Here is a 27,284-nt window from a genome sequence, read left to right on the forward strand (position 1 = left end):
GTTTGACCTCGTAGAACTCCGTGAACTACCAAACATTGAGAAGGCTAGCGACATTGGCGGGGGCTTCCGCAACGCTTCCTACGAGCACGACCACGAACGCCACCAAGAGGCGACAGGCTTCACCACCACCTCGGGAAGCTGCAAGGTTCTTCCATGTTTCGTGCATAGATACACACAGCAGAGAAACACAAACTGATGCAGAAAAACGAGGCCAAGAGGCAGAGTCAAAACACATGCCTGGATAAGTCCAAAGTAATGTCACAGCAGAATGGGTTCCCATAAGCACAGTACAAATAGAGACAAAAAGTCAGGACAGATGTAAGCGCTCATGTTTTGTGCATAGGCGCACAGCAGAAAATTACAAAAATAGAATCATATCTGATGCAGAAAGATTACTCCCTTAAGGCCGAGAGTCAGTCAAAATACATCCCCAGGTCCAGAGTGAAGTCACAGCAGAATGGGTTCCCGTTAGCACAGTAAAAAAAAAAAAGTCAGGACATATATAAGGAGAGCAGTCCCATTAGGAAGACAGTAAAGTCAAGAGTAGTCTCACAGTAAAAATGCCAGTTGGAGTAGATACCAAAAGTTAAGACAAAGGTAAGGAGAGTAAGAAACAGGGTCACGTTAGATACAGGTAGAGTCCGCTGGAAACAAAAGTTGCGTCAAGAGGCCAGAAAATCTAGGGTTTGGACAAACGAATTGGGACCACAAGCAAGTGAATCAACTTTTGTCCCGCTTCAGGATTCGTCAGTGACATCTGGTGCTGATGATGCTGAGGCGGTCCGGGGTTCCGGCGACAACTGGACTGTCCCAGACGGTGGCGGTATTCAGCGCTCATCCGATACGGGCCTGGCTCTTGCCGTGGCGCTGCTGGTGAGTGGCGTGGCGCTGGTCCTGGTGGCCTACGCCGTCCCCAGGGAGGCCCGCGTGGACCGTGACGCCGTGTCGGCCCGGCAGATGGAGCAGCTAGACCTGTACTATGCACGGCTGGGCTCGCACCTGGACAAGTGCATCATCGCCGGTCTGGGGCTACTCACCCTGGGAGGGATCTTACTCTCTCTGCTCCTCCTGGCTTTCATGTGCCGGTGCCACGTCGTCTCGCTCTCACACTGCCGGGCGCCCTTCGTCCGGCCCAAGCGGACCTACGGCTCCGTCAACATGAGGATGAAGCAGCTCGCCGCTGGCGAGGACCAATCATCTGGGACCGAGCGGGAGGGACCTGCTTTGACGGCTGAGTGATCCACCGACCACAGCGATTTGGTGCTAACAAAGGATGCCCGTCCATTTCTACGTCCGTCCTCTGCAAGGCAAAAATGAAGGAAAGCTGGATGCTGGCTATAAAGTTTTGGGATGCAAAAATTAAGAAAGTGCCGAATTTAAGTCTTGGGACAACAGTTTGCTGAAAATGGGGAGGGAAATGTGAAGACATTGTCATCATTCCTGGTCAAGTGAAGAAATGTGGTATGTGGCCAAAAGCAAAAATGGCCTTTGGACAAGAAAAAGTAAATTTGGACCAAAATGTGGAAAAAAATGTAGATTTGGGGCAAAAACGTCAAATTGGAAGATTTTGAGCCGTTTCGACAGGGCAAGAAATGTTGGGGGCTGTCATCCAAAAAGAGGTTGTTCGCTGCGCCCGTTGGATTGTTTCGAACGCCAAAGACCTGATCCGGAACATTTTTGTCCATACAGCCAGTTGGTTTGAGACAAAAGGCGCAAGAAGCTGGACCTCCAAGGCGGATATCATTACAAAAAGCTGCAATAGATATAGTCGCGCTCCCCAACGCCAGAGGGAGAAGCATATTCACTGATAGTTTTTGTTTGTTTCTCGGGGTTTTGCCGATCGTTGCTGTCATGTTGTTTTGCAGGTTTTGACGAGCCTGTGGGAATAAAGACAAACTTTCGCGACTTTGAATCAAAAGTTGCCTTTAGGAACAGGACATTTTTCAGATATTTGACATTTGAGTATTTCACATGTTTAATGATCAGCTGTTTGAAGAGTTGCAAAAATATGTCTACATTACAACAGGAGCTGCAGTTAATGACATTCAAAAAAAGATGCTATGCAAAAAAAAAAAAAAAACACACCTATTGATGATGTTTCTGTTGAAAAGCTAAACAGCACTAAAAGGGTCAACGTTTTGTCAAACACTTAAAAGTTCCGCTTGTAATTCCGAAGCATTAAGGAAACAACAAAAAGTGATTTTAGTCACTGTTTCTTTAGATTGTTGGATTTTTTCTAATGCTAAAAATTGTCTCAAAAAGGCCTCCCCATGGCCTGTTATTTCCTAATTCCTTCCACGTTTCTTGAGAGAGTCAAACCAAAGACATGTTTCAGTTCTTCCCAATTCTAAATTTCATTTTGCCGAGTTGCAGCGCTTCCTAATTTTGCTGACAACAATAGCTGCTGGAATCTGATTGACTAGACTAGAGGACAGAAAGCGGCTACATGAACATGTTGTCGTAGCCCGGGGGGGGAAGGTGGTCCGGATCGGGCCTGAGGGAACACGACCAAGCTTTGTGAGACACAACGTTAGCCAGGCAGTGCGCGTGAGCGAGTGAGACGGCACATCTCACCCGGGCTGGCGGCGTCCCACGGGTTCAAACGGGTCGAAGCGGGCGCCGGGTGGCACCGCACCAGGGGGCAGGATGTCCGGGATGCCACCAGATGGGTCAAAACCCGAGCGGGGGTAGCCCATTCGCAGAGGGTCCGCCATCATGCCGCCACCTGATCCCGACCTGCCGGGAGGCAGAGAAAGTGAAAAGCAGGTGTCTTGCCACAACGGTCAATGTTGCACTCAAGAATTGGACCGCAAGTTTGTTTGGCAACTTCAGGAAAGAAAATGAGTAATTTGGACCCAGAAAAGGGGAAGAAATGCGTGTGACGCGGCAAGCGGGTGACTCACCCCAAAGGATCCAGATCGGTGCCACCCACTGAGAACGACGGCGCCATGGGTTCGGGCCTGAAAAACACACACCACACCGTGTTGCAACCAAGAGTGTATTCAGACCTGACTGTTTAGTCCACATTAAACGGACCAGGGTTCGATTGTAACGCTGATCCGGACCATTTGTGCAGGTGTAAATACACGCAAACAAATCCTGGTGTGGATTAAAGAAACGGACCCAGACCCACTTTTTAAAGTGGTTTCGGGTCGCTTCCAAATGAACTCTGGTGCGGTTCGCTTAAGGTGTGAATACAAACAGCATAGATTCAAACCAACAGCACAAATATGCGGAGCAGGAATGCGTCCGCGTAGGCCTCGCATGTTTTCTTCCATTTCCGGATCTGTGCTCTGTGTGCCGTCTTGGTCATTGCTGTCCAATGGGAGCACAGATCGTCACAAGCATGGGTGTGTTTACAAAATATACTTCGCTTCCAACATGTACAGTCTGAATAGGAACCGCACCAAACGAAAATAATTAAGTCCGCTTTTGGTCTGGACCAAACAAGCGGACTAAAGGACTTTTCTGGTCTTTATACACCCTAAGTATTGCCACAGCCACAGGAGAGGAACTTGTGCCAATCCCCACAAAGGTGTGTGGAAATGTGCAGGAAATTTGGAAAATTGTTGCATCATTGTACAACTTCGCAAAAATTCAAAGTGGTGTCTTGGGCTGCTTCTTTTGTCAAAATCAATCTCCACAACTTGGGTCCGCACCGGCGCTCGATATGGCGAAGAGTCACCACTTTTCTTCAAGCCAAACTCCCCGACCCATGTAGGCACTAGTGCTGGTGCCCGAGCGCTACTTTTGTCTAAACCAAACTCCTCGACTCGGGTTGTGACGGACGGTTCTTGGGCACTACGCCGCCACAACACTTTGCCAAAGTGCCGTTTGGTCAAAATCCCCACAGGTGGGCACGACTCGGTCCTGATGCTTGTTACCACGCCGACTTGCGGTCGGTCGGCCGGCCAGTCGGCCGGTTCATACCAGTGCGGCTGCGCAGCGTGTCGCGGGTGCCTGTCAGGGACCCGCGTGGTGTCGCGGAGGTTGTCATCGTCGCGGCCGTCTGGCCTGCGCGTCCGTTCCGCTTGCGTGCGTTTGTCCCGCGACGGTAGCAGCTGAGAGCGAACGGCTGCCGCCAGGCCACCCACGTCCTTGTAGACTCTGAACACCAAAAACGAGAGCAAAACGTCTCCTGAGAAAAAGGTTGGAATGTTTACAAAGCGCTGGCTGGATGGCCCCTCTCGTGTTCCCAACGAAGGATCAGCAATGCGCTTCGGCATCTTTGAGAAAAACTCCTTCACAATGTGCAAAACCATTATTTGCAGATGGTGCTATAGCAACAAATCCTGTGGCACTCACCTGTCGAATGTGCGCAAGTGGCCGGCTTCCACGTGCTCGTTGAGGTTGACGATCACGTCCGACCTCTGCTGTGTGCTGCGGTTCTTCACAAACACACACGCGACCACCATCAGTCGCAGCTCCGAGCGTTTGTCAACAACTACTTGAAAGTTCCTGATTTAAAAATCTCCCCCCTTACCAAAAAAACAAAAATCAAGATTGACACATGCTGTTGGTGAGGAGGCGCAATGAAAAATAAAAAAATAATTTCCAATCGCTTCTTGAAAAACAGGACGTTCATTTCCATGGACACTAAACTAAATTAACAACGATTTGGGTCCGTCAGTCCGTTCGTCATATTCGTCGAAAATTGGTGGAAAATGTTCATTCTGAGGATTTGGACAGTTTCAAGTTAAACAAGAGCTCCAAACGATCCAAGTAATAACTTGATCATAAATGGGTCTCGTTAGTTTGCTTTATTAATCAATCCCTTCACCTCCAGTGCCGAGTGTGGTTAGAAAACTGGGCTTCAGACAACTAACGGTGGCAAAAAATATCAGCTCAGTGGCCTAGTGGTAGAGTGTCCGCCCTGAGACTGGAAGGTTGTGGGTTCAAACCCCGGCCGGGTCATACCAAAGACTATAAAAATGGGACCTATTGCCTCCCTGCTTGGCACTCAGCATTAAGGGTTGGAATTGGGGGGTTAGATCACCAACTGATTCCAGAGTGCGGCATCGCTGCTGCTCCCCTCTCCCCCAGGGGATGGATTAAAATCACATGGGGATGGGCTAAATGCAGAGGACAAATTTCACCACACCCAGATGTGTGTGTGACGATCATTGGGACTTTAACTTAACTTTAACTTTAAACACCTTCCAATTCGGAGTAATTGAGTCAAATGAGTTTATTCAATTTACTTGTCAAGTTTCTTTTATGATTCATCGAAGAATTAGATAAAACATTGAATCTTCTGCTTTATTGTCCTTTCATGTTCGCATGACTTGCCCGATTGAAAATCTCTCCGCATAAGGCTGATGACTCACCATGAGGTTGAAGACGAGCGCCGAGTCGACCACCAGTGCTTTGAGCAGCAGCTGAGCGTCTCCCGGCTCCGAGGCGTACCTCAGGGTGTAGATCTCCTTGTTACTGCTCCAGCCAGACGGCAGCAGTTCCGACTTCTTGTCGCTGCTCAGCGCCTGACCAACCCCGAAACAAAGAGAAAGGTTTGGGGAAATACTTACAAAACTTTGCTACAGCCACTTATCATCCCGCAGAAAAGAGCAATAAGGACTATTCATAAAGTCAACTACTTAGAACACACAAATATACTTTTCATACAATCCAAACTATTGAAATTCACTGACAGTATCATATCAAACAGTAATCATTATGTATAAGGCAAAAGCAAAACAACTACCAGAAAATATCACTTTGTAGAGCAACTAGACGGTCTTTATTTGCGTCTCATATTCTTCTAAACTCGCAGCCATTCCACATCACTAGAACACCCCCATCCCCAACTTCCTGTTTTGCCCTTCAGAATAAAACAGCAGTACAAACACCTAACACCACATCCCCCTTTCTTTGCAAACATGAAGACGTACTAATTCTGCATGAAGGAAAAACTTTTTCTTTTCTTATCACACCACTCTTAAACATTTCCTTTTTGTTTTCTTACATACATGCTTATAAATCCAGTTTTTGCGGCCTTGTGACAACACGGCCAAACCTTGTTCTGACAGGACTTGTTGCCTTTGGAGTTTGGACAAGGGACTCACTTATGTTTGGTGTTGGTAAGGTATCCTCTGTTGGACTGATAGGAGTACTTGGGATTGCCATCTTTGGTGTAGTTTCCGGCATTGGCAGTAGATGATGTCTATTCCTCCTGATGGCTCCGGAAGGACTTTCAACCAGGTAAGAGCGGGGTGCTGAGTGAGAAGAAATGACAGTCCCTTCACTCTTAGTGTCCGTGATCCATACAGGTTGTCCTGGTGACAGTTGAGGAAGATCTCTCACACGATGTCTCCTGTTGTACCCCTCACTGTACTTCAACTTCATCTCCCCTTCCCTTGACGCCACAAAGCCCTTGTTCGGTAGACTGGGAACAAGTAACGAAGGGAGCTGGAGCACTGGAGTGCGAAGTCTTCTTCCCATTAGAAGTTGAGCTGGGCTATATCCATTAGCCAAAGGGGTCGCTCTGTAAGCTAAAAGTGCAAGATACGGGTCTCTTGCCTTCTTGAGTAGTCCCTTTACAGTTTGGACATGACGCTCAGCTTCACCATTGCTTTGTGCAAACCTTGGACTGCTGGTTACATGTCTGAAACCGTAGGCTGCAGCAAAATCTTTGAACTGTTGGCTAGAGAACTGAGGTCCGTTGTCACTGTAGAAGAATTCCGGAATACCATGTCTGGAAAAAATTGACTTTAGGTGTACTATAATGTCCTCTGATCTAGTGGGTGTCAGTTTAGCTATCTCCACGAATCTGGAATAGTAGTCCACCAGAAGTACGTAGTTGCTGTTGTTGAGTGTAAAAAGATCTGCACCTACTTTTTGCTATGGTCTCTCTGGAAGCTCGCTGGGCATTAAAGGCTCCACTGGATTGACACGTTCTTTAATGCATGTGGTGCAGTTTTTCACAAGCTCATTTATTTGGCTACTCAAACCAGGCCACCACACTGCCTCTTTCGCTCTCTGTCTGCACCTTGACATGCCCTGATGTCCCTCATGAAGAGCTACAAGGACTTTGTTGCGCATAGTGGTAGGAATAACAAGTCTGGTGCCTTTCAGTAACAGTTCGTCATGGACTGTTAATGTGTCTCTGTGTGGCCAATATGTTTTGATTGGACCTATGAGACGGCTGTAGTCTGGCCAGCCTCTCTGGCAAAATGACATGAGTTCCGAACATACACTGTCATTTTTTTGCTCTTCTTTTAATTGTGTGATATATGTCGAGCTAGCAGGTAGGTTTTTCACTATTTCGTTCACATAGATGTTTGTATCATTTAGTAGTTCCTCCGTAGCTTTAGAGTCTGTCTCTTGATTGACAGGTGCGCGTGACAGTGTATCCGCACTGAGAAGTGCTTTTCCTGGGGTGTGTGAGATAGAGTAACTGTACCTCATGAGCCGTAGTCTGAACCGTTGAATCCTGGGTGGAAGTTCTGTTAGTGCTTGTTGTCCCAACAGGCTGACAAGTGGCTTTTTCCAGCGTCAAATCTTTGTCCATTTGGAGTCTCTCAGCTAAATTGGTGTCTCTCAGTCCCACAATGAGACGATCTCTTATTAACTCATCGTGCAAGGCTCCGTCGTTACAGTTTTTGGCCAACGCGTACAGGGCAGTGACAAATGAGTCCACAGTCTCATTAACTTGCTGTACTCTTTGGTTAAATCTAGCCCTCTCGTAAATTATGTTTTTTCTGGGCACAAAATATATGTCTAAAGTGTCTCTTACTGCTTGGTACTGATGCCTCTGCGCGTCCGATAAAGCTTGACCTCGAAGTTTGTCGTCTGCTTCGTCCCCCAGGCAGTAGATGAGCGTGTTCACTTGATTAGCTTCCGAACTAAGGTGCAGGTTGCTAGCAAGTCGGAATCTTTCAAACCTCCGTATCCACTTCTCCCATTGCTGTGGCCTTGAAAAATCAAATGCTTCAGGAGGCTGAATGGTGAATGTGGCATTCGGGGGCGGATTAGCCTGTTGCTGGTGCGGTGGAGTCCCCACGTTAGCTCCTGCGTTATCCTCCGACATCTTTCTGTGTGTGGCGAGGGCTACTTTTTCTTCCAGCACGACCTACTCTCAATCCCCGGCGAGTAAGCTCTTACAGTTGATCCACTTCTGACACCATGTCGCGTTTCGGGTGTAAGGATTCAAACAACACTTTGTAGAGCAACTAGACGGTCTTTATTTGCGTCTCATATTCTTCTAAACTCGCAGCCATTCCACATCACTAGAACACCCCCATCCCCAAATTCCTGTTTTGCCCTTCAGAATAAAACAGCAGTACAAACACCTAACACCACAGGAGGTTATAAGATCTATCCTAACTTCAAAATCTTAAACATAAGAACAACCTTAAAAAGTTTCTGTGTATCTATAACCGGGGTCAAACTATGAAACAGTCTAAGTGAGGAACTCATAGTCCAAATATCCACCAGTTTAAATTGTTTTTACAAAAACATGTTGTTTCGCGGGTACAAGGACTAAAGATCATAGATTGTGTGTGTGTGTGTGTGTGTGTGTGTATACGTGTATAGAGGTATAAATATTTCTGCGTGTGAATACATATGGATACATGTAGCTGTATACTATATGCTATGCTACTGTGCGTGTACCTATGTACGCATATAAATTATGTTTAGATAAAGGGGTGAGAGCTACAAAACTAAGCTTCTTCTCACTCCTTTCCGAATGTCTTTTTTCCTCTCTTTTTTCTCTCTCCGTGTTTATTTTGCTTCCTCGATTTCATTTGGTCTTACGCAGGGATTTTATCTGAAAGCAAACGGCAAGTTTGTGTATTTGAATGTTCGGAATAAAAGTTGTCAAATAAACAAACAAAAACGATGAAAACGACGAAAAGAGCACAGAAGCCCTTTTCCCGTTTTGCACTTCTTTCTGTGACTCTTCCGGTCTCAAATACGTTCCAAACGAGTGTCCTTGTAATCAAAGCGTAAACTGGACATCGACTCTCGATAATACGTCTCTGGACATTGCGGACAAGAATTTGGAGAAACTTGCATCTTGTCCATAAGCACGTAGCATTACGTTATGTGTGCGGGGGCTAGTGGATTGGTAATCACCGACCTGGACTCATCTAACTTGAAGTGTTGGGGGTGTGAAATTTATCACGTTAAAATTTGATGCTCAACTTTTATCTTCAGCTGCAACCTGGTAATGAAACCCTTTAAACATGTCTCCTTGAAAGAGGCGACGGTGTCACGTGACTTGTAAAGTTAAGCATTAGGCTCGCAGCCTCCGAGCACCGGTTAGTGAAGAATATGCATGGTCAGTAGACAAAAAGAAGAAAGCGAGGTGAAACGACACGCTCAAGAGCCACTAAAGAGTGCGTTTACCTCGTCCCCGGAGCCGAGGCACTTGTATCCGCTTTTGACCACTTCCCAGTGGACGAAACACACGACGGCGTCCTGCGGACACGAGATGGCGTCGCCACAGCAGGAGTACAACAGCTCCAAACCCGCCATGGCACTGACGAAAACTAATGTTGAGAAGCAAAACAAAAAGGAAAAACGCAATAAAATGATGTGATGTCACATTCACAATCGGAAGAAGGGCGGGCTTCCCGCTCGGCCTCTTCAGCGTAAAGCGTCAAGATGGGCGACACTGCCTGCCTAGTCACTAACAACCGACTATTGAAATGATTGAAACTATTGAAACCAATTAGTCGAATAGACTATTGTATTATATTACATATTACAAGGACAAAAATTAACGGTTCCAGCGTTCATTTTGAAATTTGTCATCGATATAAATTGAATAAATTATTATTATATCTAGTTACCCACGTTATTATACTGGCACGATTTGTCATAGTTTGCGTTACGTACTACGATTAGTATTAAATGCTTACGACGTATTGATTACGATACTATATATTATATAGTATCGTAATATTTCGCCCGTCAGTTGTATTTTGAGCCCACACTTAAATGCCCCCCTGAAAACGTTAGCTTTCGCCTTAGTTCCGCCCTGTACAATTAAACAAAAGCTGTGACTGTCGTGGATCTATTCATTTCCCAGCGTGCACCTAGCTTAAGTCTTAACGTCAAGATGGCGGCTCCGTTGACTCTCCTGCTGATCGTGGCTGTCACCATTCGTGCAGCTCTTTTTAGGTCCACCTTGGCGCATTGGATCGCCGAGAGGGTGGAGGTTGCGTCCCCGTTAACTGCCTGGAAAAGAGGTGAGCGTGGCAGACACTCTGAGGGGATCGTTTAGGGGCTTGAGTTACGCTGCTGAAGCATCCCTCATGTGTTCCACAATGAAAGCCACTATGTCTTCAAAGTCACTATTGATTTTGCGTCCCGTTTGGTTAAAAACAGTGTCCCTAAAGCGAGTAATGATAAAAAAAAACGAGCATGTTACTCTTATTATTTATTGTTTGTGCCTTCTTGTTTTTTATATTGCGTCGTTTACTTGTGTGTCTATCGTGTAATATGTCTTGTCACCGTGGGATAGGGAAAACGTAATTTCGATCTCTTTGTGTGTCTCGGCATGTGAAGATGTTGACAATAAAGCAGACTTTGACTTTTGATCAATACTTTGGTGTTTTGAATATGCCTTTTCTATTGCATACACCCGGAAGACTTTCACAACTTTGATGTGTATCGGTGACGTCACAAGTTTCCAGCTGTCCAACCACCTCTCGTACTCGGTGGACACGACATAATTATAGTTATTCTGTTTAGAGGTGAAACGTCAATTATTACATTAATAAACTGATTTGATCAGATTAATAATTTAGAGACCCGGTGGTTAGAGTTTCACAATGTTGTCCGAATTTTACTTTTTTTTACAGATCGAACTGCGAAAAAGTGTATCACACAAAAACAATAATAACCCTCTTTTTGTTGGCTTGTAGTGGTGGAAGGTTTGGCGCTACTGGACTTGGGAGTGTCGCCATATGAGGGAGATGTCTTTCATGAGGTGAGGGGGTTGAACACGTGCACGCGCACTTGGATATTGGTTCTCCTGAACTGGTTGTCATGACAGCGATGATGGATAAACGCCTTTTTCTGTCTTACTTAGACCCCTCTCATCATCTACTATTTCCACTTTCTTGTGGACTATGCGGAAGTTACCTTCATCGTAAGTAACATATGCTCATTATAACCGTTAGACATGGTGAGGCGTAGAATTTCAGGAAATTACAGGTGTAGAATACATGACCATGAGCACTTTTAAAGTAGACTAAGGTTCAAAGGTTAAAAGAAAGAGAAAGAGTCTCTCGGTGTCTCTCCAGCTGGCCGACATCATCGTGGCCGTGTCCTTCTACCACGCAGTGAAGGACTACAACAAACAAGTGGTGAGGAAGTCAAACAACCATACATGGCCGTAATGAAAAATCGTCCCGGCCCATCAATAACCGCCGACACACGCCAACCGTGTTTCCAGTTCAGGAAGCAGAAATTCGCTCTGCAAGCTGAGCGCTACCCCGCCGATTGTCACGAGCTGGTTCGAAGCCCCAAAGAGATGCACTACATCCCCCTCAAGGTGGCCATGTTGTGAGTACCAATCCAATAAAAAAGCAAAACGCACTTACACAGCCAAATTTAGGACAAGAGTCAAATGATCTGACTGTATTTCATCGGCGTTAAGGGAGCAAACATTTTGATTTTGCCCCCACAAATTATTTTTTCCCCCAAAAAATAAAGCCAAGAATGCACAGGATGTTCCATGTGCTCTGGTTCCGCAGTTACCTTCTGAACCCGTTGAGCGTACTGTCCTGCGTGGCCAAGTCCACATGCGGCCTGAACAATGCCGTGATATCGCTCTTCATCCTGGCCACAGTGAAAGGTGAGGCGGCCGAGTTGGTCTGGTGCAAGGGGGTTGGGTCTCATCCCTTTCCTTTTGTGGACAGGGAACACATTGCTGAGCGCAGTCTTCTTGGCCTTGGCCACGTACCAGAGCTTCTACCCACTCACGCTGTGTGCTGCTGCTCTGCTGTATCTCATGCAGGTAAGCTCGCCGACTGATCCCGAGTCGTAATGAGCAGCTTATTCTGCCACTAGATGGCGACCCACCTCTCCTCAACTGGTTGACTGCAAAACTCCTGGCTTGCTTTGTGTGTGCAGCTCCAGTTTATCCCTGTCAACGCGTGTCGTCTGAGTTTCTGGTGGTTCGTGGCACAGTACGCCTTCATGTACCTAGGCAGCCTTCTAGTGACAGTGGGCCTCTCCTTCTTCCTGCTGGGCTCGTGGGACTTTGTGCCCTCCGTTTATGGCTTTATGTGAGTATGCGGTCAAGTATCTGAAAGTACAAATAGCTGGGCGACTTGAGTAGTGTGGTGCCGGCTTGAGATTCAGATGACAAAACTCACCAAGTGCGCTGAACGTTGTCGTAAAAACAACTATAGGCCACGGAACAGAATTGTTCCAAATGGAGGTGAAAGTACAGTGACGCCCCGCCGCGTTTGTTTCCAGCCTCACCGTTCCAGACCTGACGCCCAACATCGGCCTCTTCTGGTACTTCTTTGCAGAGATGTTCGAACACTTCCGCCTCTTCTTCCTCTGCGTGTTCCAGATCAACGTCTTCATCTACACCACCCCCCTGGCCATCAAGCTCAAGTGAGTCCTCCTCCGACACAGAGGAGAGACCACAAACCGGGCTGCCGAATGACATTTGTACGTTTTTCAGGGAGCATCCGGTGTTCCTGATCTTCATGCAGCTCGCCATCATCTCTATCTTCAAGTCGTACCCAACGGTGGGCGACGTGGCTCTCTACATGGCCTTCCTGCCTATCTGGAGTCACCTCGCCAGATGTGAGTCAGGTGTGATGGTGCTCCCGTTGGTGTCCCGCTATCTATCACAAGTTGCCATGCTTTGCCCTTTGTAGTTCTTCACAACGTGTCCCTGGTGTCCTGTGTGCTGCTGACGTGTTCGGCGCTCTTTCCGGTCTTGTGGCACTTGTGGATTTATACGGGCAGCGCCAACGCTAATTTCTACTTCTCCACCATGCTGGTCTTCAACGTCGCTCAGGTCAAACTTTTGTCACTTTTTCAGAATCTCGTCAACTTGATAGGTTTGTCCCAGACCCTGACTTGTTTCTCTCCATCGGTTTTCTTCTCCTGCTATTTGGCTTTGTTTTTCTCTTTTGAGTGTTGTGTGGGGAAAAGCACGTGTTTGAATGGAGAATACCTCAAACAAATACTTGGAGACAAATTGATGTATGCAGTTTCTTGTTCTTCTCTCCCGTGGAGATGCATACAGTTGGCTTTACACCTCCGCCTCGGGCTAATGATTTTGGGCAGACGGACTGGAAGCAATTCTTGTGTACTTGTCTTCAAACAGCTGTTGTGACTCACTATTAAAGGTACAAAAACCTTTGTGTGGCTCTTTCAGATGCTGCTGGTGTCGGACTACTTCTATGCCTTCTTGAGGCGAGAGCACCACCTGGTCCACGGACTTTACCCAAAGAAGCAAGACGGGTCGGAGGCCGTTCTGGTGCTCAAATGATCCCTTCAAACTTCAAAGCACAGAGAAGGAACGACCAGCGGATCTTCTTGCAAGGCTCTTGGAATGGGGGGGGGTCGTTCTGGTGCTCAAATGATCTCTTCAAACTTAAAAGCGCGGAGCAGGAACGACCAGCTGATCTTCTTGCAAGGCTCTTGGAATGGGGGGGGGGTCGTTCTGGTGCTCAAATGATCTCTTCAAACTTAAAAGCGCGGAGCAGGAACGACCAGCTGATCTTCTTGCAAGGCTCTTGGAATGGGGGGGGGGGGGGGGGTGTTCTTAACTATTTTTTACTTATTGAGGACAAATTAACTAATGATTTCTGTTAAAACTCCAGGAAGAATGTTAAGGGCACGGGGGGAGGCTAATTTATTTTTTGTAATGATCATGCATTGGAAATACTATGGTTGTGAAGTAATTTTTTGTTTCAAGTCTAAAGAGTGAAAGTAATTCTCCAGGTTGGGGTCCATACTGACTATTGAGCTAGGAACCAGGTTCACCCATCTGAAGTCATATTCACACTTTGGCATTACAAAAGTCTGGCAGTCAAGATTGTTTTGGAAAGCTATCAAAACTTAACCATTCCGTTTTTGAGCTCATGCTAAAGCTAAATAGTTGGGCTTCGGTGGTAAATGAGGGATGATGGCATATGCAAGTGTCGAGCTTTTGAACTTGACCAAGGTGACATTCGGGTGGTATTTTGAGCCAATTGTTCATGTAGCGAATTTATTTGGATTGAGCTGAATGCAACATTCAATATTCCCAGAGCCAAAGTAGAAGATTTTTCTTGTGACAGCTTATCCATAAGTGGTGGATGAAATGAATAGCTAGATCAAGTTAGGGGAAATTTTCTCAAGGTGGACTAGAAGGACTTGCGTGTGCAAAAAGTGCATTCAGCCTTTTGGTTGCAAGTTGCTAATCTAACTTTTTTTTTCCTTTTTACATAACTTTTCTAACTAAATTGCTTAAAGGGTTTGATTTGATTTCCATGTCTGATAATTACTGATGGATTGAACAGATATTGCTTCTGGATATAATTTATTTTGTACAGTAGAACAAAGGCAGGATTCTCACATGGTTGTCAAGTGTTTACCAAACAAAAAAACATTGAATGTTGACACGCAGCAGCGAGTTTGTTACCTTTTTTCTTGCTTTGTGTAATAAACATGATGGAAAGATGCATATGTTTGTGTGGTGCACTTGCGTGCGTGGTCACGCCCCGTATCTTATTTGGGCGGCCTGTAGGCAATCTTCCTGCTCTTGAGTACGGCCCACCTGTGTCGCTTCATGTAGTAGAGGAGTGGCACCAGGATGGCTGAGCCCATCAACAGCTGCACCAAAAACAAGAACCGTTGCTGATTTGTCACGTGTATTGTGCTCAAGTGCGTACGTGTGTGTGTGTGTGTGTGCGACCTTGAGTCCCATGCGCTTGCGCTGGTCGTGCTCGGGCTCCGCCGCCCACCTCAGGAAGGTGCACACGTCCTTAGCCACCTGGCTCATGGTGGCAGGGGTCCCTGTGAAAACAGCATCTTTGTGCTATTCCACATCTATGTTTGCCACGGTTGGTGAAAAACGAGGGCTCCACCTCACCGCTAGATACAATCATGATTATTTTTTCCCCGAAGGGACTCCTGCCCTTTTAGGTCTTTAGTTTTTAACGGACGAATGGTAAAGTCCACTAAACAGGAATTTGTCTTTGAAGCGCTTGTTTGGCGTTCTCTTCAATTCTGCATCCTTTGCAGAATACTTGTACCGTAATTTTCGGACTATAAGTCGCGTTTTTTTTTCATAGTTTGGGTGGGGGGGCGACTTATACTCAGGAGCGACATGTTTTTCCCCACAAATTTTTACTTGATCATTAACACATCACTTACAAGTATAGTTGACCACTTCACATGTTATTTTTGGTATAGTTGATCACTTCACATGCTTTGATATCTTTATCTTGAACATATTCAAAACATGAAAAATAGAGAAAAAATCAAATAAAGTAATTAACACTTTAAAGCGCCATATCCTCTGGACATGTCCTCTGTCACCAGGATGACAAAGGACGAGAAATTTGATCGATGCATTTAATGATTTGGAGTGACACAGATGGTTTGATAATATTGTTTATGTGATAGTTATTTAAAATATAGTTTATATATCCTTGTATGGGCCTGTGGAATAATTTGAACTGCGGCGCGGTACGCGGCATTGATGACAAGGGACGATCGAGAAAAGACGAGAAATTTGATCGATGGATTTAATGATTTGGAGTGACACAAATGGTTTGATAATATTGTTGTTTATGTGAGTTATTTAAAATATAGTTTATATATCGTTGTATGGGCCTGTGGAATAATTTGAACTGCGGCGCGGCACGCGGCATTGTTTACAAAGGACGATCGATGGATTTAATGAATTGGAGTGATACAGATGGTTTTATAAACGTGTTATTTATGTAATAGTTTTTTTTAAATAACTGAATGTTACGTCAGCCCCGTTCTCAGCTCCTCGTTTGTGTTTGTCACGTTAGCATACCGTATCGTTTAGCCTGTTGTTGCTCGTTCATGTCTGTTCTTGGTGTTGGATTTTGTCGAATAAATTGCTCCCCAAAATGCGACTTATACCCCAGAGCGACTTTACTATGTTTTTTTTTCACATTTTTGGGCAATTTTTGGCTGGTGCGATTTATACTCCGGAGCGACTTATAGTCCGAAAATTACGGTACTACCAAATGTTCAAAAGTATTTTGGGGGTTGATTGGTTATCACTGACCTTGACCATTGGTTTAATTGTGCCATCTCTATTATGAATGCAGTTTTAGGTAAAAACGCTTTGCGCAGCTGTAACGCCACCGCTGAGATGCCACGTCTGTCTCCATGTGCAAATACTGACAAATTTCTTGCGCACGTGTGGAAAATGTATCACTCATGTTACTTGCATCACTGTTCTCTTGTATGCAGCTAATCTGGCAATTAGCATTGCATCAACAAACCGTGCACGTGACACTTGAGCTTGTCTACCAGCAGCTATTCCGACTTCACACACGGACAAATTGGAAGTACAAAGGAGCAGAGGCCAGATGACATCTGCTACTCTCATGCCACACACACCTCAAACGCTACACGTTTATGTTTTCTATACTCATCATTTTTCGTTAATACGGTGCACCTCTAATTTGGCCCATTTGTTGTTTCTCGCGTACATCTGTAACGTGGCGTGTCTTACCGTCATCGTATTCCAGAATCTCGTTGTAGATGGGCGGCGCCATGCCAATTGCCTGTCCAGGGAAGTAGGGGTTGTAGTAGAGACCCTCCCTGACCGCCACGCCGGCGGGGGGCTCGCAGTAGCCCGTCAGCAAGCTGAACACGTAGTCCTCACCACCGTGCCTGGGAGGATTTGTAAAGGAAAGGGCAGAATTTTGACAGACAGCCTCCGCAACCTTTATAAGGCTAGTACAAACGACTGGCCCCGACTGGCATTGTGCCGTCTACATATATGAGCCGGCCACCCAAAATGGTTCATCTTGCGCATAGCCAGAAACAGCCGCCACCCCCCGAGACGGAGCCCAATATTAGTGCCAGAATGCATGACGAGTGAGCAGCCAGGGGCATCCGAGGCATTTTTGGCACCTGGCGTTGACAATGTAGCTGAGGTCTGGCGGCAGGGCGCCGTTGTTGGCCACGCGGGCCGCCTCTGGGTTGGCGTAGGGTTTCGGGAAGTAGTCAGACAACTTGCCGGGCCGGGTGAACATCTCGCCAGTCTCATCAGGACCGTCTACCACCTCCACCTGAGGGGGGCAGGGGGCGACTGTGAAACAGTTGCCAGATAAAACAATAGTGCGCTCTTTACATCGACATCCATCGGAGATATCCGCGCTCCTCAAACTGACTGATTTGTTGTGTTTTTTTTGTGCAGAGGCCATTGCGATAGACGTTACTTGGGCACCATTGCCATCAACCAGGTTCCAAATTTGTTGCTACATTAAAGTCATTGTCAGTGCTTTTGGGCCTGCGGCGTTTCACAGCTTAAGCAAGCCCGCATATTAGTTTGCCCTTGAGTGATGTCATGGCACTTTTGGAAGCCACTATGCTGTCCACCACTAGCAATAGGAGGGTGCTTGCTTGCTTTGCGTGGAACAACGTAGCTGCTCAACACTAGGGGTGTAACGATTCATCGATACACATCGATTAATCGATATAATGTAGGGGTGTAAATCGCGGGTTTTGTCACGATACGATATAATATCGATATAAAGAACTACGATACGATATTTGCCGATATCTTAAAGCCTGCTGCGATTCATTCACGATATATCGCGATATAGTGCTCTACGATCGATATTTTTTTTTTTTTTAGTAAAAAATATATAACAATATCCTGATTTATAACAATTCATACGCAAAATCAACAAGGTACTGCAAACTCTTTATTTAGGAAATTACAAGAGTATTGTAGTATACAAATTGCTTACGTTAACACTGAACTTTGATGTCGTGTTTTTTCTTTACATGTGCGGCGAGATTTGTGCTCCCTGAATATTTGATCACCGCATGGCAGGATTTACAAACTGCACGTGTCTTGGCCGTAGAGCCATCTTTTCTTTGGAATCCAAAGTGCTTCCAAACGAATGACTTGAAGCCTAAAGGGGAGCCAATTTCCTTCCTCGTCTTTTTGGACACTAGCCATAGCACCAGCCCAGGAGCCGCGGACTAGTTGTCCCCTCCCCTTTCACGTGCGTGCTCTGCTCACAACACAACAACGCCGGAAAGAGGAAGCAAGCAACAATGAACTGGATTTCAAAATAAAGTCGCGTCTAATGTCCGAGGTCAAACACGGCGATATAAATCGATGTTTACCTTCAGCATCGATACCAATAAATCGTAGAGCATTATATCGATTAATCGATGTGTATCGATGTATCGTTACACCCCTAATATAATGCTCTACGATTTGTTGGCATCGATGCTAAACGTAAACATCGATCTATATTGCCCGTTTTTGATCTCGGACATTAAACGCGACTTTATTTTGAAATCCAGTTCATTGTTGCTTGCTTCCTCTTTCCGGGAGCAGTGCGCGGCGTGTTGTGAGCAGAGCAGGCATGTGAAAGGGGCCTCGACAACTACGCGGCTCCTGGGCTGGTGCTATGGCTCGTGTGCAAGAAGACGAGGAAATTCGCAACCCTTTGGGCTTCAAGTCATTCGTTTGGAAGCACTTTGTAATTTCTTAAATAAAGAGTTTGCAGTACCTTGTTGATTTTGCGTATGAATTGTTATAAATTAGGCTATTGTTCTTTAATCGACCGTAGAGCACTATATCGTGATGTATCGTGAATGAATCACAGCAGGCTTTAAGATATCGGCAAATATCGTATCGTGGTTCTTTGTATCGATATGATATCGTATCGTGACAAAACCCGTGATTTACACCCCTACTCAACACAGTTGATGCAACGTGGATTTAGCCGCATGTTCATGCTGAGGCTTTTTGCCATCTTGTGGCATTTACATGCTCAGTTATTGTTCCGCGTCTATGCTCACAGGTAGCGCTCAATGCTAAACTAAGAGAGCCGCAGAAGTAAGTGGTGACATGCATCTGCAAAACATTACAGTGCAGAAACATGGACGGCACGACATTCAATTGTGGGGGGGAAAAAAAGTTTGCTTGAGCAAAAACGGAGTCCGAATGTGAGAGAACAGTTCATTCATGTGATAGTGGCATCTTGAATTTTGGCAGCATGATTACTATGGCACTCACCTCCTCAGCGATGGCCTTGACTTCATCCTCGGTGTGCGAAACTCCCACCAGGTTACGGAAGGCAAGGTACTCCATGCTGTGGCAGGCCGAGCACACCTGCTTGTAGACCTGGTAGCCCCGGCGAATACTGCGCGCGCACACACATACATACAAATTTTGGACAAAGTGATCCATATGCACTTGGCTAAGAGTCCAGGAACATTTCTTGCATTCATTTAGACATTTCACACTAAAGCTAGTGGATTAAAGTGCACTGGTCTTTTTTAAAAATAGCAGAATTGTTTTATGTGAATAATCATTATCACAGTTTGACAAACTGAATAATTCAATATGAACATTGAATATTGTATTACTTTTATTAGATAATCTGTTCAATTATTTACGGCAACCAAAACGATGTTTAACATTTTTTAAATTTACAAACTGTTGAATGACTTGTAAAGTCAATATAAACCACTCCTCAAACACTAAAAGTGTTCTATTGAATAGAGAATACTCATCTTTTTTTTACAGAATAGAAAAATACATCCATTAAACAATTGATGATACTAAATTGTAAGAATTTCTATTTAACTTGGGATTTTCTTAAGTAATTTGACATGTTTTAAACAAAAACAAGCAAAACAATTTCACCTCCTCAACTTTTTATAAATCAGTTAGTTTACTGTATGTAAAAAAACAAAAAAAAATCTGTACTAGTTGATTTTTACCTGCAAAAATAGCTACACAGACTGTTTTACAAATACAAAAGAATAGTGAAATAACCTGTTGAACATTTACATTTAGTTTGGAGTATTATTTCTGCCTGAGAATCATTTGCACGATTGCGGTTGGAATAATCTTTTCAAATGAACACATCAGGATGACTTATGATCATATGACTACAACAAACTCTTGGCCCTAATTGCAGGCATGCCTTTGGAAACTCAGAGGAGGATGCATGCATGGTGTCAAGCGTGTGTGAGGCATGCTCCTAACCTGCCGTGGTCCAGGGACGACAGCGGCCCGGCGTGGCTCCAGGGGTAGTTGGGCGGGTGGAGCTCTAAGTCAGAGGCTTTGACGGACTGGTGCAAGGCCAGGGCCACGGCGGCGGTGCCCGCACCTACCACACCCAGTGTGGTCAGTGCCACCTTCTTGCCGCGAGGCAGGCTGGCCAAGGACATGTTGGCCTGCGGGCAGAGCAATCTCATACATGTGCTGTACACCATTCTGCTCGATAACAAAAGCACAGTCAGTGTTGACAACTTGGTCATTTTTTCTTTCACGAAAGGGTAACGTCACATTACAATTTGTGGCTGACCTCAATGTCTTCTTTTTCAACAACTCTAACCTCCCAGTCTAAAGAGGCGTTGTTGTGCACTTTTTCTAGTCCGAAGTCGTTCAAGTCCGACTTTCCAACTCGAATGCAGCAAAAATAATAATAATGAGGGCCTGGATAAACGCTGCGGCAGAAAAAAACGGAAGTCTGCTCAGTCCTTGAGCCGGAAGTACATTTAATTCTTGAAATGCTAACCGGTTGAGCGTCATACAACCGATTGGCTCAGCACCTTGAACAGGTGGCAAATGTATGGCGAGAGGACCGTTGCACGAATGTCGGAATTCCTACCGCATCTCAACAGCGGTTAAACATTTGAATGTACTTCTAGTGTAGCCAAAACTGTAACAGTCGGGTTTATGATAGACAACATGACTACTGCCTGCATCCGATAGGGCTTGACAACTCGATGTCATTTCATTCTTAAGTAACTATAAGTTATTGATTTGAAATAATACAACATGACGCGAGTGACCTTGTCTCCACCACCTGACTGCCGTCCGCGTTAGCATTAGCTCGTACTCGTAGCCAGGGTGTCCGTCCCCGTGCGACGACAGTTACCAAGACTTTGTAGTGAAAGCACAGCGTGGGCTAGTTTACACGCTCCGGTTCGACTACCTTTGGCGTGGTGATGCTTTTCGAGGTACGCAGGAGGGCTCTCCCGTTGCCCGAAAGCGAAGTGACTCGTAACGCCGCCATCTTTACTTCTGCTCGCTCGCGCTCAGTTGGCGCCGACAAGTTTTGACTTGTTTCCTCGCGGCGTTTCCGGTATTAACATCCCCAATGCTAAAGCTACTGGAGTTGAAGCACAAGATGATTCTTTTATTCTGAAAATCCCAGCCGTTCTCTAACCAGAAATGACGTAGGTTTTACGCAATCGTGGGTCGTAATGTTATAAAATGAAGGTGAAACCTTTTTTTTTTTTCAATCGACAATCAATTAATTCAGCTCAAGACGCTCGTCCCGGTCGCGTGACATGTTTCCCCAGTCGAGCTCGCAAAACTAGCAAAAATGAGTAAGAATTTATTTTGAACAATATAAAAAAATTGGCGATTCTCTCCCAATTACATCCGTCGGTGCATCTGTGTCTCTTGACAGGTTAATTCTGGTCAAGACGCTCGTCCTGTTCACGTAACATGTCACCCCAGTCGAGCCCGCGAATCAAGGAAAATGAGCACGAAACAAATGTTTGGAAAGCTTCTTCAGAAAGGGAAAAAAGCCCAATAAGGAGACGGAAGAAGAAGAGGCTACGACTTTTAAGAAAAGGAAAGCTGCAATCAAAAGAACATTTCTGGAGTCCTACTTAAAATATGGATTTATTGGCACGGGTGATTCTGACGCGCCATCGGCATAATGTTTGGCGAGAGGCTAGCTAACGAGGCAATGAAGCCTTCAAAACTGCTTCGGCACAGTCGCCACAAAAGCGCCGAAAACCCTGATTCCTTTTCCAACAACCTATCTTTGTGAAGTTGGATTTTCTGCGGTTACAGCGACTAAAACAAAGCTGCGGAGCAGACTGGACATCAACGGCACACTTTGGGTGTCATTGTCTCCGACTACACCTAGATGGAACACACCTGTTGTGCTCGATTTGGTTCCCCCGTGGGATTTTGTTCCCCCTGCCGCGGGAGCGCGCACCCCTTGTTTGGAAAGCGAAAAACCAATGTCGTACGACGTCAGCACTATGTTGTTTTCAATGAAAACATGAACTCACGTTTGCGTCAGTCAATTTTAATTTTTAGAAAGGATTATTCACATTCAATGTCTTTAGGTTTATCCGCGTTCTGCCGTTGAAGCGCGGTGCATTCAAAGACCAGTCGTACAGAGGGAGCACTAATTCACTTCTCCAAAAAGAGCCTTCGGTTGGCGGCTCCTCGACACATACAAGATGGAACCACCTGCAACACTCGTCACACTGAATCTGGTCAACAAAATAAGGGGGGGAACATATCCTCACGGGGCCGGAAAATCTAAAAAGTAGAAAGTTCAAAAGTAGTAGAACCAAGTGCTAAGATCTTTTCAACTGATTGACTAGCAGAGGAAGCAATCAAAGTTGCTTTGTTTACACAACGTCGTAAAAGACCCCCTCCTATGCTTTAATCAGCAGGCCAGGGGCTTCACCCCATCCTGACTTCACACACCCCCACTTTCCACCCCACTCTGTTTCGCTCAATAAATATGCACATGATGAGGCCTGAGTCAGACCTCCTTCGACCATCGCTGTAAGCACAGCGACGAGTGGACTCTCCACCTGCAGGTGTCTAAAATGACTTGCTTGTCTCCAGTGTGGTTCTTGCAAAATAAGTTAGAGTGAGCACCACCCTAACATTTTGGTGCCGAAACCCGGGACCCTCATACCCGCCATCTGGCTGACGGAGCAGAACGTGCTGCATTGTCGACAAGCCAGCGTCCTTTAGGAGGACCTGGAAAAGAAAGTCCTGGGAAGAGAATTTCTTCGCTGGGCCAGCATCTTAGGTCTGCCTTCGTCTGCCAGAGGTGGATTGACGGGACCCGGCAGTGCAACGAACCAGGGGACAAGTAAGTTAAAGCCCTAATGTTGTGTGATTGTGTTGTTGTGCACAAGATATACGGCTTTGATTTGTTCGAGCTATGAAACGTGTGTTGCGACGAGTGAGAAAGACAGATGTTCTGATGTATTTCATCTAGAGAATGATGATGATGTTGACCTAGAGATGAAGATACAACAGTCTTCTTCCGTGGGTCCCAGTGGGCCAGTGGAAGAGGTAGAGGCCAACAAGGTCGCAAGCCACCATTCAAATCAAAATCCCCACCAGATTCAGAGACCTGTTGAAACTGTGGGAAACGAGGACATTTTGCAAGAGAGCGTCGTCAGGCGAAACAATACCAAATCAAAGGGTGGAGGAAGGGACAGAGGAAACGCCAAATTTTCAACATGCCAAGTTTCCTCCTCTTTGACCGCTCATGCTAATACAGAGAAAGAAAGAATTAACAGATGCCCATATGACAGCAAAACATGTCATTGTCAGTTTGTTAGAACATTTTGGGGATTATTAGAGCTCCTGTCCATACAAGAAGTATGACAATGCTGTTTGTATGCCCAATGACAAATGATCTGAGATCAAATTGTGTGCACACTAAAGTTAAAATTTGCAAAATAAATGGAAAAGAATTACAAATAGCTTCTAAAAGTAAAATAGAGAATAAATCTGACAAGTAAGACGAGCAAAAAGGTGTTCTTCGTGCGGTCTATATCTTCTTATATATATCTTGCTCTTGGCTCGGCAAGCGGCTCCAACCCAACTTGCTGGCCACTTGGCCGGCGTCCTCGGGGGGATCACTCGCTCGCTGCGAGCTCGCCGGTCGTGGCTCGGCTGTGTGCCGCCATGACACACTGGGGCGTGCCGTTTGCACGGGTACAGTTGGGATTGACCAACACCACCACCCACTCCACCTACATCACGACTCGGTCCACTGCTGCTTCCATGCATTTCACTGCCTACCAACTTCTAGTTAACCAGCTACTAGCCATTTCTACCATTTTATCTGGATTATTCCCTTCTGCTGTCACGTCTCATCTCCTGCATGAACTATCACTTCTGCTACTCCGGGCTTCCATTCCACTAACTTCTCGTCCATTTGTCTACACTGCTGCTGATCTTCATCATTTCAACAATAATCACCGTCTCCCTGCTGCTGCCGCCTCAGCTGCCAGCAAGGCTGGGATCCTCCGCCGTCGCCGCTACATCCACCGTAGCTCCGGGCTATCTTTTAAACGACATTTCCCTGATGGCTCACCCATCCCCTCTTTCTGGACTAACTCTCGCCCCCCCGTCACCCCCACCTTCCGTACTGTGAACTTCAACAATCTCCGTTCCCCCACCCCCGCTCCTTCATCCATCTCCCTTGCACTGCTGAACTGTCGCTCCCTCTCCAACAAATCACTAGTTATTTTCGAACTAATATTGGACAATAATTTGGATCTGCTCCTTCTCTGTGAAACATGGCAACAGCCCCTGGACTATTTTTCTCTCAACCAAGCCACTCCGTCTAACTACAGCTACATCGCCAAACCCCGCCTCTCTGGGCGAGGAGGTGGTATTGCTGTCTTCCATAAGCGGTCCCTATCAATCACTGAATTGGACCTCAACCTCCCATCTATTTCATCCTTTGAATATCTCGCTTTTTCCCTCCCCAACTCTACTACTGCTGTTCTTATCTACCGCCCCCCCAAGTCACATCCGTCTTTTCTCTCTGAACTCTCTGAACTTCTCACCATCGTATCCTCAGTCTCCTATCGCCTCCTACTAATCGGTGACTTCAACATCTACATCGACCAGCCAACTGCTCCACTGACATCTCACTTCATATCCGTTCTGGACTGCTTTCATCTCACCCAGCACATCAACTTCCCCACCCACACCAAAGGCCACACCCTGGATATAGTATTCTCCTCGTTTCCACTCACATCCAACCCCCATCCTCTCACCTTTCCACTGTCAGATCATCTCTGCATCCTCTTCTCCGCCCCTCTACCCTCGCCTCATAAATCCACAAAGCGCACCATCTCCTACCACAACATCAAGACTGTAAACCCAATCACGCTTTGCCAGCTCTTATCCTCTGCTCTTCCCTCCGACCCAACTTCTTCCTCCCCTGATGACCTTGCCACCACGCTCAACAACATCCTTTCTGACTCCCTTGATTCCCTAGCCCCCTGGAAAACTTCCTCTGTTACATTCACTAACTTTGCCCCTTGGTACGCACCGGAACTCCGCACCATGAAACAAACTGGCCGTCAACTCGAACGCCTCTACAAAAGAACCCGCCTCACCGTCCATGCCGAAACCTTTGAACAACACATCTCCTCCTACCGTGATGCTCTTCTTGCTGCCAAATCTGCCTACTTCTCATCTCTCATTAATAACACCAACCGAAACCCCCGGATACTCTTCTCCACCATCAACAAACTGCTCCAGCCACCGGTCACCAAGCCACCCTCCTCATCCGCCCTCTGTAACTCCTTCCTTGTCAACTTCAACAACAAAATCGCCTAAATCAACAGTTCTCTGACCGACACCATCAATAACTCCTCCTCCCCTGCCCTCCTGCCCCCCTTTCCTGACCGCCTGCCCTTTCCCTCTCTCACTGCCTTCTCCCTTGTTGACTCCTCCACTATCCTAGACATCATTACCTCATCCAAGACAACCACCTGCTCTATTGACCCTCTTCCAACGACCTTAACTAAGGCCTGCCTCCCTGTCCTCCTCCCCTACCTCACCACCCTTTATAATCAGTCTTTATCCCTTGGCCACTTTCCCGCTGTCTATAAACTTGCAGCCATCACCCCCATTCTCAAAAAGCCCACCTTGGACCCACTCAACCTCTCCAACTACCGTCCCATCTCCAACCTTTCATTCCTTTCCAAAACCCTTGAACGCATTGTCTCCGCCCAACTCCACACCCATCTCCAGTCCAACAACCTCTATGAACCCTTCCAGTCCGGATTCCTCCCACTTCACAGCACTGAAACAGCTCTAGTTAAAGTCACCAACGATCTCCTCATTTCTGCAGACTCTGGTGCCCTCAACATCCTACTACTACTTGACCTTAGCGCAGCCTTTGACACTGTGAACCACTCCATCCTCCTCCAAAGGCTGCGCCAACTAGGAGTTGAGGGCACTGCACTCGACTGGCTCACCTCCTACCTCACCAACAGAAACCAGTTCATCTCTCTCTCCGGTCACACATCCATCCTCTCCCCAGTTACACAAGGGGTCCCCCAAGGCTCAGTTCTTGGCCCCCTCCTATTCATCTGTTACCTCTTTCCCCTTGGTACTGTCATCCGCAAACTCAATCTGGACTTCCACTGCTACGCTGATGACACCCAGATCTATATACGTACGACACCAACCCGTAACCCTTCCCTCACCCATTTTGAAACCTGCATCTCTACAATAAAAGCATGGCTGACCCACAACTTTCTCAAACTCAACAGTGACAAAACAGAGTTCCTCCTCATAGGCACTAAATCCTCCCTTAATAAAACTGGATCCATCACACTCACCATCGACTCCTCAAACATCACTCCTTCCCCTCTGGCACGCAATCTTGGCGTTATTTTTGACCCCACACTGTCCTTTCAACCTCATGTTAACTCAGTTGTCAAGACCTCCTACTTCCACCTCCGACGCATCGCTAAAATCCGGCACTGCCTTTCTCTCCCTGCCGCTGAATCTCTCATCCACGCCTTCATCTCATCCCGGCTTGACTACTGCAACTCCCTTCTCACTGGAATCACTGCTCACTCACTCCATGGACTTCAACTAGTCCAAAACTCTGCTGCCCGCCTCCTTACCCACACCCGGTCCCGTGAACACATCACTCCTGTTCTCCACTCTCTTCACTGGCTCCCCATGAAGGAGCGTATCATCTTCAAGATACTACTCCTCACCTTCAAAGCCCTTCACCACCTGGCTCCCACTTACCTATCCGACCTCCTTGTCCCCTACTGCCCCAACCGTCCCCTCCGATCCTCCAATACTTCACGTCTGACAGTCCCAAAATCCAAAATCCTTCGGTGACAGAGCCTTCTCCTGCACATCACCCCGACTCTGGAACTCTCTCCCCCAGTCTGTCTGTGACTCACCCACACTCCCCATATTTAAGTCCCGTCTAAAACGTAGCTCTTCTCCCAAGCTTATGACCTCCCCTACCCATAACTGGTTTCCTCCTCTTAAGTTTATCCGATTGTTTCCTCCCCGTCACCCCCCCCCCCCT

General features: G+C 46.4%; 4 protein-coding genes across 7 annotated transcripts in view; 2 read left to right on the forward strand and 2 right to left on the reverse strand.

Moving 5' to 3' along the window:
* LOC133161700 (transmembrane protein 74B-like) overlaps nt 1-2,134 on the forward strand; it is a 2,788-nt gene extending 654 nt beyond the window's left edge. The window contains exons 2-3 of the mRNA XM_061290232.1: nt 1-145; nt 742-2,134. The exon at nt 1-145 is cut by the window's left edge and continues 59 nt beyond it. Coding sequence (XP_061146216.1) covers nt 1-145; nt 742-1,239 — 643 coding nt within the window. The 3' untranslated portion in view covers nt 1,240-2,134. The remainder of the gene's footprint in view (nt 146-741) is intronic.
* psmf1 (proteasome inhibitor subunit 1) lies at nt 1,951-9,706 on the reverse strand. Of its 3 annotated transcripts, none has more exons than XR_009716106.1 (7): nt 7,400-8,260; nt 5,328-5,480; nt 4,306-4,388; nt 3,931-4,107; nt 2,904-2,960; nt 2,575-2,725; nt 1,951-2,494 (listed from the first exon to the last, which is right to left on the reverse strand). XR_009716106.1 is itself a non-coding variant. In XM_061290229.1 (7 exons), exons 1-7 carry the CDS (start codon nt 9,475-9,477, stop codon nt 2,443-2,445), a joined length of 813 nt encoding a protein of 270 aa, XP_061146213.1. In that variant the 5' UTR covers nt 9,478-9,706; the 3' UTR covers nt 1,951-2,442. The 3 variants fall into 3 exon arrangements, 2 of the variants coding, with proteins under 2 accessions (XP_061146213.1, XP_061146212.1); XM_061290229.1 differs by lacking the exon at nt 7,400-8,260 and adding an exon at nt 9,349-9,706 and having other exon boundaries at nt 2,575-2,736; XM_061290228.1 differs by having other exon boundaries at nt 2,575-2,736; nt 7,400-8,257.
* A 294-nt stretch (nt 9,707-10,000) lies between these two features.
* Nucleotides 10,001-14,644, forward strand: pigu (phosphatidylinositol glycan anchor biosynthesis, class U). 2 transcript variants are annotated; one of them, XM_061290227.1, is made up of 12 exons: nt 10,018-10,193; nt 10,872-10,936; nt 11,039-11,098; nt 11,253-11,315; nt 11,405-11,514; nt 11,706-11,806; nt 11,871-11,968; nt 12,085-12,239; nt 12,433-12,576; nt 12,647-12,771; nt 12,846-12,988; nt 13,352-13,602. In XM_061290227.1, the coding sequence occupies exons 1-12, from the start codon at nt 10,064-10,066 to the stop codon at nt 13,463-13,465; spliced, it is 1,308 nt and encodes a 435-aa protein (XP_061146211.1). In that variant the 5' UTR covers nt 10,018-10,063; the 3' UTR covers nt 13,466-13,602. The 2 variants fall into 2 exon arrangements, with proteins under 2 accessions (XP_061146210.1, XP_061146211.1); XM_061290226.1 differs by lacking the exon at nt 12,846-12,988 and having other exon boundaries at nt 10,001-10,193; nt 13,352-14,644.
* Nucleotides 14,484-21,303, reverse strand: LOC133161698 (cytochrome c1, heme protein, mitochondrial). The gene is made up of 7 exons (XM_061290230.1): nt 21,144-21,303; nt 20,189-20,379; nt 19,211-19,337; nt 17,083-17,240; nt 16,679-16,839; nt 14,876-14,976; nt 14,484-14,793 (listed from the first exon to the last, which is right to left on the reverse strand). Exons 1-7 carry the CDS (start codon nt 21,222-21,224, stop codon nt 14,689-14,691), a joined length of 924 nt encoding a protein of 307 aa, XP_061146214.1. The 5' UTR covers nt 21,225-21,303; the 3' UTR covers nt 14,484-14,688.
* Nucleotides 21,304-27,284: the final 5,981 nt, after the last annotated feature.

This window comes from Syngnathus typhle, linkage group LG11, assembly GCF_033458585.1.
Source record: "Syngnathus typhle isolate RoL2023-S1 ecotype Sweden linkage group LG11, RoL_Styp_1.0, whole genome shotgun sequence".
Taxonomy (NCBI): Eukaryota; Metazoa; Chordata; class Actinopteri; order Syngnathiformes; family Syngnathidae; genus Syngnathus; species Syngnathus typhle.